The following is a 17,556-nucleotide window of genomic DNA, read 5'->3' as shown; positions in this document are numbered from 1 at the left end:
ATTACTTGATCCCTGAGGGTCAGCAGGTCTTGGAATTCCTGGGTGGAGATGAACTTCCACAACACTTGTTCCTCTCTAACTGTCTAGGACGACTGAACCCCAGCCAGTTGAAATCTAATTTAAGTACTAAGAACCTTTAATGTTTCCAGGCTATTTTGAATGGGGCATTCAAAGTGGGGCACAGACTTAAAAGAGGGTTGCACTAACCATGACATTTTGGATCTTCAAACCTTTGCGGTCAAGCAATTTGAAACATTTCCAGTAAAGTGTGCCAGATTTACACTTTGTTTCTGGTCTTTTTTTGTTTTTGGTAGCAATGCATTATTAGTAAAGTGATAACTGTGATATCTATCAAGAGCACAACACTGAAACTGATGGCATTATAGCTTCCACCCTACTGGAGTGTCCTTGAGCAACACACTGAATCCCTAAGGCCTCTAGGGGTGCTGTTTTGTACCTAAGCTTGCAAGGGTAAGCAACATTTTTCATATAAACCTATTCATTTTAGTTCCTTAAAATAATTTAAACGTACCCAAATGTACACATTGTCCTCAGCAAGCACAATGCTTGACAGTTAAGGTAAAAGCACAATTTGGGAATTTTAGAAGACTGTAAACATTACAACCCAGTGCACAATGAATCTTTTCTATTAACTTTGTTTGTACAGTTGAACTGTTTTTGTGATGCATTACATTTCTTAAGCACTGCTGAAAGCATGGACCATTGGTTGTTTGTCCACTTCTAATCTAGCTACATGTGATCATTTACAAATGCTTGGGCATTAATTATTATTCCAACATTTCTCCAAAACAATGGAAGCATTTTCCTCTATTTTGTTTAGAAATTCTCCTTATAAAATACAACAATGCACACTTTGAACATCTACACTGTAAATTAACTCTTGTGGATAGGTAGTATTGTACATTTACTCTGCTCAAATGTTCTTATTTTGCAATGTAAATCTGTCATCTGAGAACTTCTTAGAAATGGCTTAGACCCCAGGGGGTTAATCAGTATCTCTCAAAACTGAACTCACCCAAAATGCTCTCAAAGCAAGAGAGCTGTGTATTATCATAATTCTCTCATTTTCAGATATTTTCTATTTGTTCTTCGACCCAACTTCCCCTCAGGATCAATAAAGTTAATCTAATTTTATCTTAATGGATGGTGTGTTGCTGCTCAAAGATCAAGCAATTACATCTGAGCATTGGAGGTTTGACCTGACAAAACCTCATAATAATGACAAAAGATGCTTGATAGATAGATAGATAGATAGATAGATAGATAGATAGATAGATAGATAGATAGATAGATAGATAGATAGATAGATAGATAGATAGATAGATAGAGATAGATAGATAGATAGATAGATAGATAGATAGATAGATAGATAGATAGATAGATAGATAGATAGATAGATAGATAGATAGATAGATAGATAGATAGAGACAGACAGACAGACAGACAGACAGACAGACAGACAGACGTTGGATAAATGATTTGTGAATTGACAACATCAGTTTCTGTATTTCAGATGAAAGCAGCAGAGGCAGTCTGTATTATTGGGATTCTGGGATTTATATCCTGTTGTTTGCTACTCCCGACATTTTCATAGATCATTTTACAAGGAAGAAAAAGGACTTTGCTCACAAACGCCTCACACCATGTGCTAGTCTTGTGATGCTGCGAAAGTGTTTCTGATTGTCACAGGGAACAGACACTGACTGTCATCTGTAAGGTAACGATTCTACTCAAAATTCCTTTTATACACTAAAACACCTTGTTGTCATGAAATATTACTTTTCATCTCTAAATTGACTAGTTATTGCATTCATTGCTGTTAAATTGCATGACATCATCAAAATGGTTGTATGTTGCAACATCTCATTCATTAAGGGAAAATGTTTAGCTTTAGGGGTAGATCAAATGCTCACTAATCATGTTAAGATGATGGTTAAAACTAAATGTATTGCTTGGCTTAAATAATTAACAGACTATGACATCCAGGGTCTGCTGATCCTCTAAATGATCAGTAAATGTACTGCAGTAATGGAGATAATGTCAGTGATTATCTGTCATGTATATTAGGTGAAATTATTATTTGCAAACTGTGTTGCTGTGACGTGATCAGTCATGGAATGGAAAAGCAACCTGAGGCGCAGCCAGTCACTGAGGAGCGTCCCCTCGTCATGTGACAAGCCCACCTGGACAGAGGCAGGGCTGCGGGACAAGACAACATCTGTGTCCCAGCTAGTTGCCAGGTGAAAGAAACATCCTCTTCCTCACTTTTTCTACGTCTGTGACAACTAAATACATAGTCCAACCTTCTATAACCTTCTACATGCAGTACTTACGTTAGCACGCTAGCAAATGATTAATAAGGTTTTTGTGTATGTAACAGGTATACAGTGGAAGTAAGTGCATCCATTCAAGAAACTTTGGTAAATAACAGTGAAACAAAGCCAAAGCAGGTGTTAAAAGAGGTAACCTCTGACTATACATTATGACATTTTTGAGCTGTCAAACACAAAGCATCTTCTGTGTGGGAAAAATGATTCATTCAGCTGCATACAAACATGTTTTTTGTTCTATGTGTGTCACTGTCAGATAACACCATCTCTTCTGGAGAGTAAAGAGACTCATCTGGAGTCACTGATGTGGAGAAATGCCGAGAGGGAAGGGTCTCGAGCCAAGACCAATTTGACCCGCAGTAAGTCAATGGGGAGCCTTCAAAACAGCGCCGGGTCCATAGAGGCCTTGAAGACTCTGTTTGAGTCAAAGGCAACCACACAAAACAAGGCGAAGAGCAGTTTCAGAGCTGAAAGCTTCACATCACCTCACAAGGCAGCAGACATCATGCCTGTGATGAATGGAGAGGTTGAAGAGGTAAAGAGCTCTGCAGAGGAGCCGAAGACCCAAATGCCATTTCAACATGTGACTCGAAAGGTAAATACAATATACAATCATTGTTATTAGCTCAAAGGTCCAATATTAGGCAGAGTTTAATAGGTGAAAATAACCATTTTGTGAGTTTCTCGACAGAAACAAGCATCAGAAAACATCGGTAACTTATATTTACCTTACATTTAGTTGTCATCTGTGTATGAACATACCTGTCGATTGTTTTGGAACCATCAAGTTTCTATCAAATCCATAATGTAACTTCCAAAAATAGAATCAAGTCTACATACTGTCACATAGTCAGATATAGGTCTACTTAGCTACAGTGACGGTTCATTATTTCTCTCTCTAGGTGGTGAATCAGACCTGGATGGAGAGGAGAAAAACAATAGGGGGTATTGATTTTGAAAAAATTGCAGCCTCTCAAGCTGGTGAGTACCAGACAACATTCATCAAGTGTGCTCTGTGGTGAACCGCCGTGACCACTATGTATTCCCACCTACTGCCCAATAAAGCTGAGAAATAAATGTTCAAAGATTAATTCAACATGACAGAAAATAATTTCTAAGGTCATTGAAGTGTCTCTCTATTGAGTTGTTATCAGCAGAATTTAGATTAAAACGTTTTATTGTTCAGTGAGGAAAATCTGATTGGCAGACAGAGTTAACAATTTAAAAAACACACACAAAAAAAAAACAAATAATCAAAAGCCTAGTCTTAACTAAATATAGCAATAATAAAAACTTTTACAGATTAACTACATATATACACTTCCAGGACAAAGACCAGTTGATAAGACCAAATCAGATGCTGTACAGCAAACTACAGCCCTGATCAAGGTTGTGAGGTAACTCTAACTGGCATTATGCCCTCAAGCTGCTCCAGAACTTGATTTGGCTCTAAAAAGTCAGATACTATGGTGCAAAGTCGAATAATAGGACACTGTTTACAGCACACTGTGCATGGATTAATGGACACAGGACTGACAGGGTAAAACAAACATAACAGAATAAAAAGTTCCATGAGAAACTTGTCTTTGATTTTGTAATAATTTCTCAGGAAGTTTCCTGGAAATGACAATGTATGTTGATACTAATTATACAGAAAACAGAGACTGTGATTAATTAGTATACTTACCATTAATTAAAATTCATTGCTAGTGCAGAGAGTCTTTTAGTCAGTGCACAGCAGGTCAGCTGAACATGCAAAAATATGATATTTGTCTACAGATATGCATTCGGTTCAACATATATGAAAAATAAAGTTTCAGTAAAATTGAATATAAATGGAGCTGTTCTTTCAAGAAAAGTCATGTTTTCCCTATAATTAGTACCAAATTACATAGATCTTTTTATAAAACATCCAAGGAAATGATCAGGAAATTACTGACCTATAAAATAAAGTACCCAAACATATTTTGCTCTTGATCCACCGCAATAGCAAATGGAAACACGTGTTTAGCTTCTCATATCAGTCCAGTTCAGTGTCTAAATCCTCATACAACTGAAAAAAACCCAACAAGATGCCAGCTCCACTGGTAAACAGTCCGTGGAAAGCCCTCTGTGAGTCCTATGACTCAGGTCAAAGCTGTGGACGGTATGAATGAAAGAGAAGAGGTGAAACGAGGATGAATATCAGCACAGTGACTTGACCTGGTGTGGGCATAGTAGGCCACCCCAGAACAGGACAGAAATAGCCGCCATGCTACAAGTCCTGAATAAGTGCTGAAGGGTGAAAGGGTCAGCTGTCAGTACAGCAGGAATGGGACAGAGAGAGGGAGCGACTGAGAGTGGCAGAGGCTCCATTACCAGACACAAACAAACAGGAACTCAGAGTCTGAACACTTTCACAAAGATTGAAAGAAAATAAGAAGACAGGCAGGTCAGCAGGAACTGGGAGCCGTTCGTTTTCTGTGAGTACAGATTTGTATTTTGATCAAATGAGGCAACTAGAGAATAGTTTGTGTGTCAGCTGAGTAGTATATAGTATAGAATATGGCTTGCACATTCACCAGATCCTCATCCTGAAGAGTTCTCGCTTTATACTAACATAACAGTGTCTGTTTTGCTATGTGCTTCTAATTGACACCTGCTAGTGGACTATTGATTTACTATCTGTACTTCTATAAACAATTTAAAGACGTATGTGTGTTTACTTTTGCTCTTCTATGCTTAGTCAACCGTAGCTGCGGTGACCTGCCTGTCCTTTCAACTCTCAGTATTTGTGTCAGTGGAGTCGGGTATCTGTCCCTCTCCACCACAAGTGGCACATTTATAACTCGATCACGTGGCAGCTGTTAAATATCATCTTAGGAAGAGTTATTAACACACAACTATTAACATACAGTTTGGTGACATGGATATGAGCATAGAGGTCACGTGTATGTTATTAAAATTAGCCACTTGTTTAATTCTGTTTAAATTGTCTATCTTTCAGTCAGATGATGTTATGAGAGTCTCTGAAAACAGCACCTTATTTTGACACCAGCTGCCTTTTGGACAGCTAATAATAACCAGTAAACAAAGCAAGACAAAATTAAGACTACTTTTGTCTTTACCCCAAATCCCATGTGAAGAACTGGATGGCACATTTATATCACAGCAAGTACTTGACACCATTGTCAACATGGATCTCAGAGAGCTCTGATTAGGCCCCTTTTTAAAGTAGGACTACACAGTATAACTTGTGTCATAAAGAAATTTAAGACATTTATGTCATTTAAGACAAACTGCTGTGTTTGATGTCTCTGCAGATGAAAAGAGGAGGTCAGCTGCAAATTTCCGAGACAGCTCCTTCATCCAAACCAAGGAGAAACTGTGTGTCTCAGTCAAAGCTATGTCTGCTCTCTATCTGTCAAAGGTGGCACCTCAGGAATCAACACACAGCCTTTTAAAACCGGTAAACATCTGTTTACTCATTATCTTTTCAGTCCTGGATTTGTTTTCCCCTATCTTATACAAGATAGATTTATTGATCATTTTACAACACATGGTTGTTTAATCAGATTTTGAAAGTAGTTCCCTTTATGTTACTCAAAACAAATGTTATGTACAAAAATGATATACAGTAGATTACTGAATATATAAGTCATAGAATTTTACATGGTGGAGTGCTGAGGATGAATTTAGCATTCTCACAGCCTGAGGGAAGAAGCTGCTCTTTAGTCTGGTGTTACGACAGCGGATACTTCTGTATCTCTTGCCAGGAGGCAGCAGGGTGAACAGGCTGTGGCTAGGGTGGGTATTGTCCTTAAGTATCCTTTGGGCTCTGTGCAGGCACCTCACCTCACCGATATCACTGATGCTTGGTAGGTTGGTACCAATGATCTTCTGAGCAGTTTTAATCACCACCTTTTTCATAAAATCAACGATCAGCTTCTTGGTTATGCTTATAAGTATAATCGCAAAGATGCTATGCTTTTGTACAAGGTAAACAAGCTAAATGTTTTAGAGCATGATCAAGAAAGTTACGTATAAATACATTTGAGCAGTTACATCTTATAATTTAAAGCATAAGATTTCATTACACACATTAAATAACACCCTGTCTCAGGAGTTATTTAGAAAGATATATGATTATCAAGGAAAAAAAGTGTTTTATCTGTTGTGACCTTTAAACTTTACTGTAGAGAGAGGAATAATAATAAAACTACAAAAATAGAATCCAGATTGTAATTTGTACAAATACCCAGTCCACCAATGCACGTGCACTGTGGCAACACAGTTGCTACACACTGCAGTTTTATGATCTCTGACAGTTTCTTCTAACACATCATATAGTATACGACTAAAATATATCATATAATTATTACCGATACAGAAAAATGTGACAGCCAAGTTCAAGACGACTTGACCTGAAATAATTACTGTTTCCATCCAGGCACAAGATCAGTCATCTGAATCTGGAAAAAGAGTAAAACTAACCAAGGTAAGGCAGAATTTCACCAGACACTTTGCATGATGGTGTGCATTGGATTTGCATTGTCACAATAACATATCTTCCACACTATCCTATACCATATAGCTCAAAAAACAAATGCTTGCTTTTCCTGAGAGTTACAGAGTTTTCTTCCAAAGAAAGAAACAGATATTGGATGTCATCCATGCTACGTTTTAATTTTTTTATTTATCATTGCGTTTGCATTTGTTGGTTGCTTTGGAGCTCAGCTAACCCACTGACACCTGGCATGTGGAAAGCAAATCAGCTTGCATGATTTGGAAGGTAACATATCTCTTTCATTGCAGTAAGCATGTCTGCACATGCATGATTTTCACTGGATAGCTCATTTCTGTTACAAAGGACTCAATGATGAGAACGTTACTTTGTTCTTCTAAGATGGCCGAAAACTCCCAACAAAGGAGAGATGAACTCCCACCTCCTTCAGTCAGACATCAGTTGGGACCAGAAGATATCGCTGGGGCACATTTCCAACAGTCCATGCCATCCCAACTCTCCAAAGAAAAGTTATACCAACAACGACAGAAATGTGAGCTGAGAAGGCTCCTGAAGCACACTCACCCAGAGCTGAAGATGTTGGATGAAGTTGTGGATGAAGAGCTTGCTGAAGTTTTGAGATCAGAGACTGGGGTGACAGCTGGTGAAACTGGATACGAGGGAGAGGTCCTCTCAAGACGCTTGATATTTGAGAACTGTGCCCTGAGTGACAAAGTATCTCTTTACACCCCCAAGATGCGCAGGGCAGAGGGAACAGTGGAAAGAGGCGATGTCAGTAAAACATCAGCTGTGTTTGAGGAGCATGAAGTGAGGCCATATAATGAAAGTGTTAAAGGGATCATGGAGGATGACAAAACGCTTGGTTCTAGTCCAGATCCCAACATAGAGTGTGAGGAGGAGATGATAAGAATAGATGTTCAGGCTACCAGAAGGATATTTGAGAGTCAGTCTGTGAACACATCCAGAATAAATCCAGATAATAAGTTCCATGGGAAAGTTTCTATTTCTGGGGATGAGACAGGTCAGCCCCATAAACAAGGGCCATGTGTTCATATCATTGGTCAAAGCACTGACCATGAGTTTTCTGGTAGGGAAGAAGTTTCTACTGGTGACACAGTCTTTGAGGATGAGTCTGCAAGCCTTCTTGACCAAGAAAAATCTGTGGAAATAATCAAAACGAGTGCTGCTCTTTTCCAAAACAACCCATTTATCCCAACAAACATAGAAAGCGAGCATTCTTTTGTGCATACATCAAAATCTCAAAGCCCAGCCAAAGATGATGGGACAGCTCAGGACAATATGATAGCTAATGTCAAGAACAGAGCCCATATGTTTGAATCAATGCCATTTGACAAAATTAGGCATCAGAACAAGGACGAAATTGAAACAATGGTGGAGAACATCAAGGAAACACTGAATTCCCTTTATCACGTGAATGCCTTACATTCAGATGGCTCAATCATTGAGGTGAATGAGACAATGATAGCTAAAAAGGCCAAATTCACACTATTAGAGGGTGGGCCTAAGATAAAATACGATGAGGTGGCTGAAGGTGGTGCACAAAACTTCATACTCCAGTTGCTACCACGGGCAAAACTAAAGCGTCAGATCACTTACCTAAAGGAGGATAGTAAAGGAAGTATGGGGGCCACAGTGATAAATGTACCCGTGCAACAGCATCAGTTCGCTACCATCCAAGACACAGAGTTTAAAACTGCCAATGTGGTTCAACTTGTTGAGGATATTCTCAATCAAGACAACTCTCTGAGGAAAGGAGTGATAATCCAGGAGGATGTGGACAGGTGTGCTGAAGTCATTGTTTACTCCCTCTACAATTATTTTGGTGAGGAAGATGTGAAAAGTTATTGTCCTCCACAAGGTGCAGAGTATGATGAACCAGAGCCAGAAAGAAGTGATGTGAATAAAATAGACAATCAAGAACTAAGAAAAGGCATTATTGAATCAACCATAAGCTGCCTTCTAGAAACTTCTAAAGACCAAATCTGCCAAGGATTAATAAGGCCTGAAATCACAGTAAAAGGAAATGTAAAACTGTTCAAGGGTTGTATTGAAAAGGGAGATTTGGAGCATTTGAAAACTCTTCAGGCTGAGCCAACAGAGCAAGAACAAGAACTCCCTCCTAACCAAAATGTTGCTGGACAAGGCATGGATCATGAACAGAGAGGCGATCAGGCAGAGGAAAGTGCTTCAGAATGGGTCCCAGTGGATATAAAGAGACTGAAAAACATGTTCTCTGGAGATCAAAGACCAGCTCAACCAAAGCAAAATGCATGGGAAAATCTTGCCCAATCTACCACCATTTCTTGTGCATTCACAGGTCAAAATGTGTCACTCGGAAAGAACCTGTCCTCTACAGAATGCAAGGTTGGGGTATTCTCCCATGGGCAAGTAAAGAATACCTTTAGGGAGTGCGGTGCCCAAACACAAGAAGAAGCATGTAACTCAACAGTTGCACCACAGGGATCATACCTACATCTTCAGACACAGGACAATGGCAGGGTCCACCAGGCTGAATTAGGCGAGGTGGTAGATGACAATGACGAGATCTCTGACCTTCAAACTGCAATACATAGCCTCCAACAGGCCACAGTCGAGGCCAAATCTTTGCATCACTCATCACAAGAAAAACAGAAATTCCTTGTTCAAGAATATTTTAAGGAACCTTTCTCAGTTACAGCAGGTAATGTCAAACACTCAAGAACAAAAGCAGAATTATCTCAGGAAAATGAAGACCCAAAAGAGCACCCATGCACTGAGCCAAGGTGGGGTGAACTTCCATCAGCCTCTAATGTCACCTCAGAACATAAATCGGACAGCCAACACAAGAAAACAGAGACATGCCATAAAGACACAAATTCTGAAGACGTACAAACTACTGAGACATGCAGCAAAATGGGTCAAAAAGGCACAGAAGTGGTCCAGAAACAGCACTTTCGAGCTTCTATGGTGTCTGTACATAGTCCAGAAACAACAGCTGCACAACAAGAAGATGAAGAAGTTGATTTTGGGGGTAAACTTAAAGCAGCTTTGGATTCCTTGGAGAGATCCAACATTAATGTCAGTAGAGGAGATTTCAGAGCAGCTATGATATACAGAAACCTGTCCAAACCTCACAAGCAAAGATCCCAAAATGTGGTTGCAATGTCTAAGGAGGAGGTTTGCCCCGTGACTGAACCTAAATCAACTCAAGCACCACTGAGACAAGAGGTGTCCAAGGAACAAGTGACTGCAGTAAATGCAAGCCCACCAAGCCAAAGTGAAACTCTAAATAAAGCAGCTACAAGTGCTGTGTCAGAGAAAAGCACAAGGCCTGTTGGCCCAAAACCAGCCATCTGGCCTAAACCTGAGCATTTGAAAGTGAAACAAAGAGACATTCAATCAATCAACACAAAGAATCCTGAAGCAACCCAAACTAATACTGTGAGACCTGAAGTAGCAGTTCCTCAACCATTGTCAATTACATCAATGTCACATAAGGATGAACATAAGCAAGATCTGTTCAAAATGAACAGTGGTGCAAACTCAGGACCAGATTTAGTGGGTCATCAAAGAAATGAGCTTTTTGATGAAGCTATACAGATGTCTCAGAAAACTGAAGTAAGGCATCAAGTCCAAGGTTCAGTCGTCACCTTGGAAAGTGATAACACAGATAAGAATATCAATAATCGACCACAGGAGATAAATTCCACAGCAGAAGAGAAAATCCCCCAGGATTTCCCTATCAAAGAGAATGTGAATGAAACAGAAAGCCATGTAGATTTTCATGAAGCATGTAAGAAATTTGGAGGTAAAAAAGCATTTTCTGTGATGAATGCTCCTGTAAAGCCAAAAAGAGTTAAAATTGCCCAGCCTGACAACAAAAATCCAAAAAACATATCTGGAGATAATAATTCCTCAATTCTCGCACATGTGGTTGAGAAGCCACAACAAACTCCAAGTGGTCCATCATGCAACAAACCAAACACCTGTGGACAAACTGCTGACAGCAAAGACAAGCACGACAAAGAAATTAAACAAAAAAGCAAAGTTGAGATGAGGGAAAAGAAAGGACGAACCGAGACAGAGGATGAACGCAGACAGCGGCTGTCAGTTCACATGGATGAGATCATGAGAGGGAACATAACAGCAGCCATGGACATTTTTGACAATTTGCGAAAGCAGGAGGAACTGCAGAGCATTCTCAGTCGAGTTGAAGAAATTGAACAGGACACAAGCAAGGTTGATGTAAGGTCTCTGAGAGGAGTGTTTGAGAACGTCCCTGACTGGGTTGTCAACTCTGACAAAAAGAAACAAAAAAAGGTCAAAGTAGAAAACAAAGAAGAGAGGATGCCATTAACGAGAGACAACACTGAACACAAGTCCTCAATGGCCCATGTTTTTGGAGATCTTGAGCGAGCCAGTGAGGAAATCATGAATCTAAAAGAACAGACTTTAGCCAGACTTATGGACATAGAGGAAGCCATAAAAAAGGCTCTTTATTCTGTCTCTACTTTAAAATCGGACTCAGATATTGCTGGTTTATCATGCTTGTTCAAAGAGTCATTAGGGACAGTGCAAGGATCCCCATCCTCTGGTAATATTAGAAAGATTTGCATCGGGTCAAGCAGAATGAAATCACTGCCAACACAGGAATGTCCTACAGCACAGGTAAACGCAGTTCTGCCAGTTAGCCAGGGTGCAAGCATTGAAGTAGCCACTGCAAAACAACGAGCAAGTCCTCCGTCTTCACCTGCCTTCATCTCCATCCAGTCAGCTGCTAGAAAGGCAGAGGTGCTTCCACCAGAGACCACAATCTTCCTGACATGTCAGCACAGCCCAAAGACAGAGGAGAAATTCCGGACAACAAAAACCCTAACATGCAACAGTCCTGCTCAAAATAGAAAAAGCGACCCCAGAGAAGGAGGTAAACAAAACCCCTCTTACAACCCAGTTAACCCTAAACGAGAGCTCAGTGTACTCGATGTGCAGACTGATACCTTTGGAAACCAGTTTTACTCTTCCATAACCTCCACTGTCGTCACTACTCATCCAGTAACTACAACATCCACAGGTCAGGCAGTGGTCAGTCCGGCAACGTATCAGGTCACCAAGTACCCAGAAGTTCAGCTGCCGATCAATCAGAAACCTTAAATCACTCACAGACAGGTGCAGTTTGTTACCTATTTGCTAAGAGTGTTTTTCATATTCTTTATGACAAAGTTATGTACATAATTTTATTTGATAAGATATGAATTATGTTGGTTATCATTGCTTGTTTGTTTATTTATAAGAGGTTGTTATTAGTTTTAGATTTTCTTATTGATGTTTGAGGATTTATTTTTAGCTTGCATTCTTTAAAACTGTTTTTGATTTGCATTTGAAATTAATTATTATTAGTAGTATTATTGGTTTTCATTTATGCTTTTGTGTTTGTTGTTATTAATGCTTATTATTGAAGTTTTAACCAAGCTCAGTCCCATCATCATCGTCTTTTTCATCAGTTTCAACCAGCTTGTCGAGAGATGTGTTCAGCCTGTTTGAAGCCGGTTTATCCGATGGAAAAAATTACTGCAGACAAATATATGTTTCACAAAACTTGCTTCTGTTGTAAACAGTGCAAGAAAAAATTAAGGTGAGATATTAAAATATTCTTCAGAAAAATCACCTGCAACATTGATCAATGATTCCAAATATGGATTTCTTGTCTGTGCCATAAAGAGTTCATTACTTTGATGACTTTGATATTGATACATTTTGTATTGGCCCGATTATATGTAAGCTGATCCACTCTTCTATGCAACAACTTTTTTTTATAGAAACAAATACTTATATCTGTTATATACTAAAATAAAAGCAAATATTCCATATTTAACATATTTTAAATGCATTATCATGTTAAAATAATATAAGATATGGTAAATAACAAAGAAATGTCATACAGCTTTTCACATTTTTGAATTTTAACACCACTTTTTACCATAAAAAGATTATTTTGTAACACGTTCCCCAAGGTGCAACTCTTCTACTGATTTCCTATCAAGGAAATAAATGGAAATGACAGATCTCCTTGCTCGTTTTGTATGACACAAGAAAAATAACATTTTATTGTGTATGAAAATATAAAATAATAGAATGTCACATTAATATAGACAAATATAACTGATAAAGCAGATTAATTTTGGTTCACATCATACAAATTAAGCAAGAACATTTCTGACTATCATCTTTGTTTGCAACTTGTGAAACAGGTTAAAAGATTTTTTTTTATCTTTTTTTCTGAGAAAGCTCTTGGAAACAGTGATTTAGAAGCACAGAAAAGATTTTCTCTTACTGTTAGCATCTTTCAGACGGCCTTTCCAGGTTTGCTGTCTTCTAAAGTGACATTCTGTGACCTTTCTTCTTAGCTGCTGTCCATTCCATTTGTTAAAGTAAGGATCCAAGGAGACACTTTCCAGTTGTTTCCACTTAGTTATGAATGTATTTCCTCCATGGAAGCAAAACTGGGCTGGGAGCTAACTTCTGTGGTTAGACAGGACACTTATGCAATTGGTTTTACTTTACCAGACACACAATAAATACATGGGAGAAACTCACTAGCCTAGCAACATTGAGGCTAAAAACAACCCATAATGCAACACTTTTAAAGTAACAGGCTCACTTTGTTAGCTCTAGCATGGCCTGCTCCTGGCTCCATACATTCATAGAGAATATCTACTGTTGTAAAATATACTACAACCCCAATTTTTCAAACATAGTTGCAAGAAACATAATCTTAATCATAAACTTAATGTTTGCCAAATACATTTAAAATATTTTATTATTAATCTTTATCAATGTATTGATTGATTGGTTGAATGAGTGTATGTCTGCTTTTTGCAGACTATTTGAAAAATAAAAATAACATAGTGCAACTTTACAGCTTAATGTTCGTTCCCAAGCTGGGGTGCCACATGACCAGGGGCACAAATGTCAAATAAAACTAACGTTGAACAGACCGTTTTCACAGCAGACATTTTGACTTGTCAAACACAGGTGTAAGTAATAACATTGTTAACTGCTGCATTGCAATACTGTAAATGCAGGAACCGAGTCATCATTAACATTATTAGTTCCACCTGTGCTTTTTCTGCTATGACAAGTAAAAAGCATACAGGCAGAAAATGTTTGGAAACCACTGGCTAACATGGTTAGAAAATTCAAAAAAAACTTTTGAACGAAATGCAAAATGAAACAAAATGAAATATACATGATTAATTTTTACATTTGTAAACTCTCGTAAACTCCAAATGTGCCACATAGCTACTGTAATTACAAAAAAGATCTTTACTACCTCTAACCAAATGCGGTCCTTAATTTGAACTGTAACTGTCATTTTGTGCTCATTTGTAGCATGTACAATTACGCGCCTTTATATGGGGAATTCTACTGCATATTTCACTACCAACAACTGTTCAGAAGAAAAGGAAATTATGATGAGGGCTTTGGACATGCTCAACACAAGAACCGATGGCTTCTGAGGAATACTGCTGACGTGGTGTCCAATGAGTCTGAGGCATAAATAATGTGTTGTGAGTACCAGCAGGCAACACCTGTCTTTATTATGTATTCTTTCACTTGTCATATTCATGATAATTCATTAACTTGGGTTCGCTCCATTAAAAATGTGTTCTGTTTCTGTCCTCAGCTGAAGTGCTGGTAACTGTGACAACACGGAAAATCGAGTTTAAAAAAATGTGTTTGAGGCCACATGCAATCGCCGACTGCTGTCCAAATCTTACAGTGTGTTAATATACTTATTGGTAATGAATGATAGTGTGTTGACACATAACCCACAACCTAATTGCAACAATGGCTTAATCATTGAAAGAAACTGCATCATAAGTGTGACAGATGCTGACACATGTAATCATCTCCTTGCCATTCAGTCAGTTTAATTAAATTACCTTTTTTTTAGTTCACAATTACTACAACAAATTACAGAAAACATTTTTGTATAATCCTTTCTTGTGGACACTTATTGAAAAAATTTGTAAATGTGACTTTAAGTGGTTTAACAGAAGAATTAATGAATGTCATTTTGTTGCAAATATTTGGGGTACCAGTGTGGTAGTACAGAAAATAATGAACATAATTCAATAATGGTCAAATGAAAAGACAGAATGCTTTAGGATGGCTGTGTTTATACAGATAATTTAATGGCTCCTACTGTGTAGTCCTACCTGTATGCTGATGAATTTCATTCCACCAGTTACATTTCTACCTGCCATGTTGATAATATGGTCTGCAACGTTTGTAACTGATACTGAGGACCTGACACAACATTACAATGTGTGAATTTCACAGGAATGTACAAATAAAGGCAAGCATTGCCATGTAATTTGATTTACTATTTAAATTGAATTTTTTGCTCTGAAAATGTCTTTTAATTTTGATAACATTTTCATATTTTATTAATTATATTCATTAATCATATTATGCATCCTCATTTAGCAAATATGTCCAAATCTAAGCCGAGCTGACCATCCAAGTGCTAATTAAACATGCAGCAAGCACTGGTGTAGCTTTGTGGCAAGCTTATCAGGATGCTAGAATCATGAATGAATACAGATAAGTAATTGACTGTGTTTGACTAAATTAAATCCTCAAAAGTATGGCCAGACCAAAAGTAGCCTAAATCCATTGCTAAACCAGTGTTCATTTGAATGTATCAGACATTACAGTGAAATGTAAAGACCCTTTTTTTATTTTATTGCTAATAGCTTATCATTAGTAATAGTAATTGAAATACATGTTGGGATAAGAACATTTGACATCATTTGACTTTAAACAATATTTATTACAACCTTCCTGTTATAAAATACACCACAATAAAACAAAACTTGAGTAAAGTGTCAGTTGACAAAAACTGTAGTTTATCATACCTGATAATAAATCAGGAAAAAGACAAAATACGTGACTCTGATAATGATTTCAGTACAAATAACAGTGTTATGCTCTTCATTAATTTGTTCAACATGGACTTAGTTCAGTTTTCTGAAATGAAAAACAGAACAAGGATTATATGTATTGAATTACATTACTTAGACTTAAATAATACAGTGTCTTTTTTCCTTAAAATCATTAATGCTGCCCGAGGAAGCTTGAAATGCATTACAGTCTAGAGCTGCTGCCGATCCTCAGCTTTTGGCTGATGCTTTTGAGTACCTGTATTTGTGCAAATATTTAGCATTTAACTTTTCTTAATTTTCCCTCTTTTTTCTCTGTATCCTTAAAATCATATTACACTTAAGCATTTATCCATTTGTCCCATTAGAACAATTCCTACCTGATAAGAAAAAAACAAACTGTGAAAAAGTTTGTACTCCTCAGTGGTTTTTCCTCTTTATCATAGGCTTCCTTATCAGCAGTTCAAGATGATTATTACATATAATTGCTCCTTAGTTCATTCTCATAATAAAGCAGTGTGTAGACCATCCCACTGAAATCATTTTCATTATAAAGTTTCATCCATACATTTGTTCCATAATCTGTATTAAAAGAGTTCATCAACTCACTTGAGTTCAGTGTGGTCCTGAAGTTCAACATTGAGGGTTTCAGGGAGTAATAAAGAGAAACCCCCAGCAGCAATGGGGATGATGCCACATATCAGCATGGGGATGGTGTAATGATAGACATCCAGGAGCCTGATCAGTGGAGCGAGGATGCCCTCCACACGAGCACACATGCAGTGTAGACCGTAACCATTCTGCCTGCAAGAACGTACAATGGACTCATCTGCAATGTCATGACTGTTAACAGCTAACATGTATTTTTTGTGCAATCATCATCAGAAAAAAGAGTGACATTACCTTAAAATGGTAGGGCATAATTCTGCAGTATAAATATAGGATGTGCCAAAAGAGGCTGTGGCAGCAAATTTCCCCAGTACGGCCATGACTGTTACCACCACAGGAAGATCTGATGGATAAATAATATCAGATACACATTGACAAATTGACACCTGTATAACAAAACCCACAAAACATGTGGGTTAGAGTGATAAGGGTTCATACCTGTCAGAAACTGCCCCAAACTCCAGCACTCCAACCAAAACACCTGCCATGAAGATGAACTGTGATGCCTCAATTAAACCTCTTTTGTCTCAAACTGAAAATAATTGTAAAAGGAGAAGAAGGAATAGATCAAAGAAAGATCTGAGGGCTGGGGCAGATCACAGGATCAATTCACGAAACTTACAGGTAACAGTGAAACAGACTGTTTTAATAAGCCATTCAGTTGCTCACCTCAATGACACAATGCTGGAAGCACCTATGGGTGCCTCATAGACCCATCCATCTATACATCCAGTTGTACTAGTAATCCCATATGCTTCAATTGTTTCCAAATCCACAGGTGTGAACATTTTACAGCTTTCAACCCTTCCATCCTTGTTCACCAGGAAGGTGAGATTTCTTTGTCTCTCATCTGTCAGGTTGGGCCCATGCTCCAAGATCCAGTCAGTGTTACAGTGACGCGGGAAGTGCATGGCTGTAAATACCTGGCTAATCAGCTCTTTTGAAACAAACCAAACACCTCAATCTCCTTTAGGATCTGTCTGAAGTTGCTCATATTGATATGTGGCTAAATTTGCAGTGGTTCCTCATCAAAGTGCAGTGTGAGGTATAGATCAGTCCAGGTCTAAGTGCCATAATTCTAGCGCTA

At 38.2% G+C, this 17,556-nt stretch overlaps 1 protein-coding gene and 1 long non-coding RNA gene across 8 annotated transcripts; one reads left to right on the top strand and one right to left on the bottom strand.

Annotated features, from left to right (window-relative positions):
* Positions 1–1,489: 1,489 nt before the first annotated feature.
* Positions 1,490–15,237, top strand: LOC122866646 (LIM domain and actin-binding protein 1). 6 transcript variants are annotated; one of them, XM_044176596.1, is made up of 10 exons: positions 1,518–1,738; positions 2,089–2,261; positions 2,402–2,483; positions 2,608–2,946; positions 3,254–3,332; positions 5,654–5,799; positions 6,781–6,828; positions 12,357–12,487; positions 14,245–14,423; positions 14,540–15,237. In XM_044176596.1, the coding sequence occupies exons 2-9, from the start codon at positions 2,134–2,136 to the stop codon at positions 14,411–14,413; spliced, it is 1,122 nt and encodes a 373-aa protein (XP_044032531.1). In that variant the 5' UTR covers positions 1,518–1,738; positions 2,089–2,133; the 3' UTR covers positions 14,414–14,423; positions 14,540–15,237. The 6 variants fall into 6 exon arrangements, with proteins under 6 accessions (XP_044032527.1, XP_044032526.1, XP_044032525.1 ...); XM_044176592.1 differs by lacking the exons at positions 14,245–14,423; positions 14,540–15,237 and adding an exon at positions 7,237–12,021 and having other exon boundaries at positions 1,490–1,738; positions 2,402–2,414; XM_044176591.1 differs by lacking the exons at positions 14,245–14,423; positions 14,540–15,237 and adding an exon at positions 7,237–12,021 and having other exon boundaries at positions 1,491–1,738; positions 2,132–2,261.
* Positions 15,082–17,538, bottom strand: LOC122866656. Of its 2 annotated transcripts, XR_006375777.1 has the most exons (5): positions 17,139–17,538; positions 16,908–17,001; positions 16,704–16,812; positions 16,410–16,604; positions 15,082–15,888 (listed from the first exon to the last, which is right to left on the bottom strand). It is a non-coding gene; the product is annotated as an uncharacterized LOC122866656 (long non-coding RNA). The 2 variants fall into 2 exon arrangements; XR_006375776.1 differs by having other exon boundaries at positions 15,082–16,604.
* Positions 17,539–17,556: the final 18 nt, after the last annotated feature.

The sequence above is a fragment of the Siniperca chuatsi genome, linkage group LG19, assembly GCF_020085105.1.
Source record: "Siniperca chuatsi isolate FFG_IHB_CAS linkage group LG19, ASM2008510v1, whole genome shotgun sequence".
NCBI lineage: Eukaryota > Metazoa > Chordata > Actinopteri > Centrarchiformes > Sinipercidae > Siniperca > Siniperca chuatsi.
This window is presented reverse-complemented; position numbering and strand designations above follow the sequence as displayed.

What these genes read in the sequence shown, in the direction of transcription:
- LOC122866646 (XM_044176591.1), top strand. Translation starts at nt 2,134, where the DNA reads ATGGAATGGAAAAGCAACCTGAGGCGCAGCCAGTCACTGAGGAGCGTC. An exon ending in TTCAACATGTGACTCGAAAG is followed by an intron (nt 2,947 to 3,253) that starts GTAAATACAATA and finishes TTCTCTCTCTAG; the next exon opens with GTGGTGAATCAGACCTGGAT. An exon ending in AATTGCAGCCTCTCAAGCTG is followed by an intron (nt 3,333 to 5,653) that starts GTGAGTACCAGA and finishes ATGTCTCTGCAG; the next exon opens with ATGAAAAGAGGAGGTCAGCT.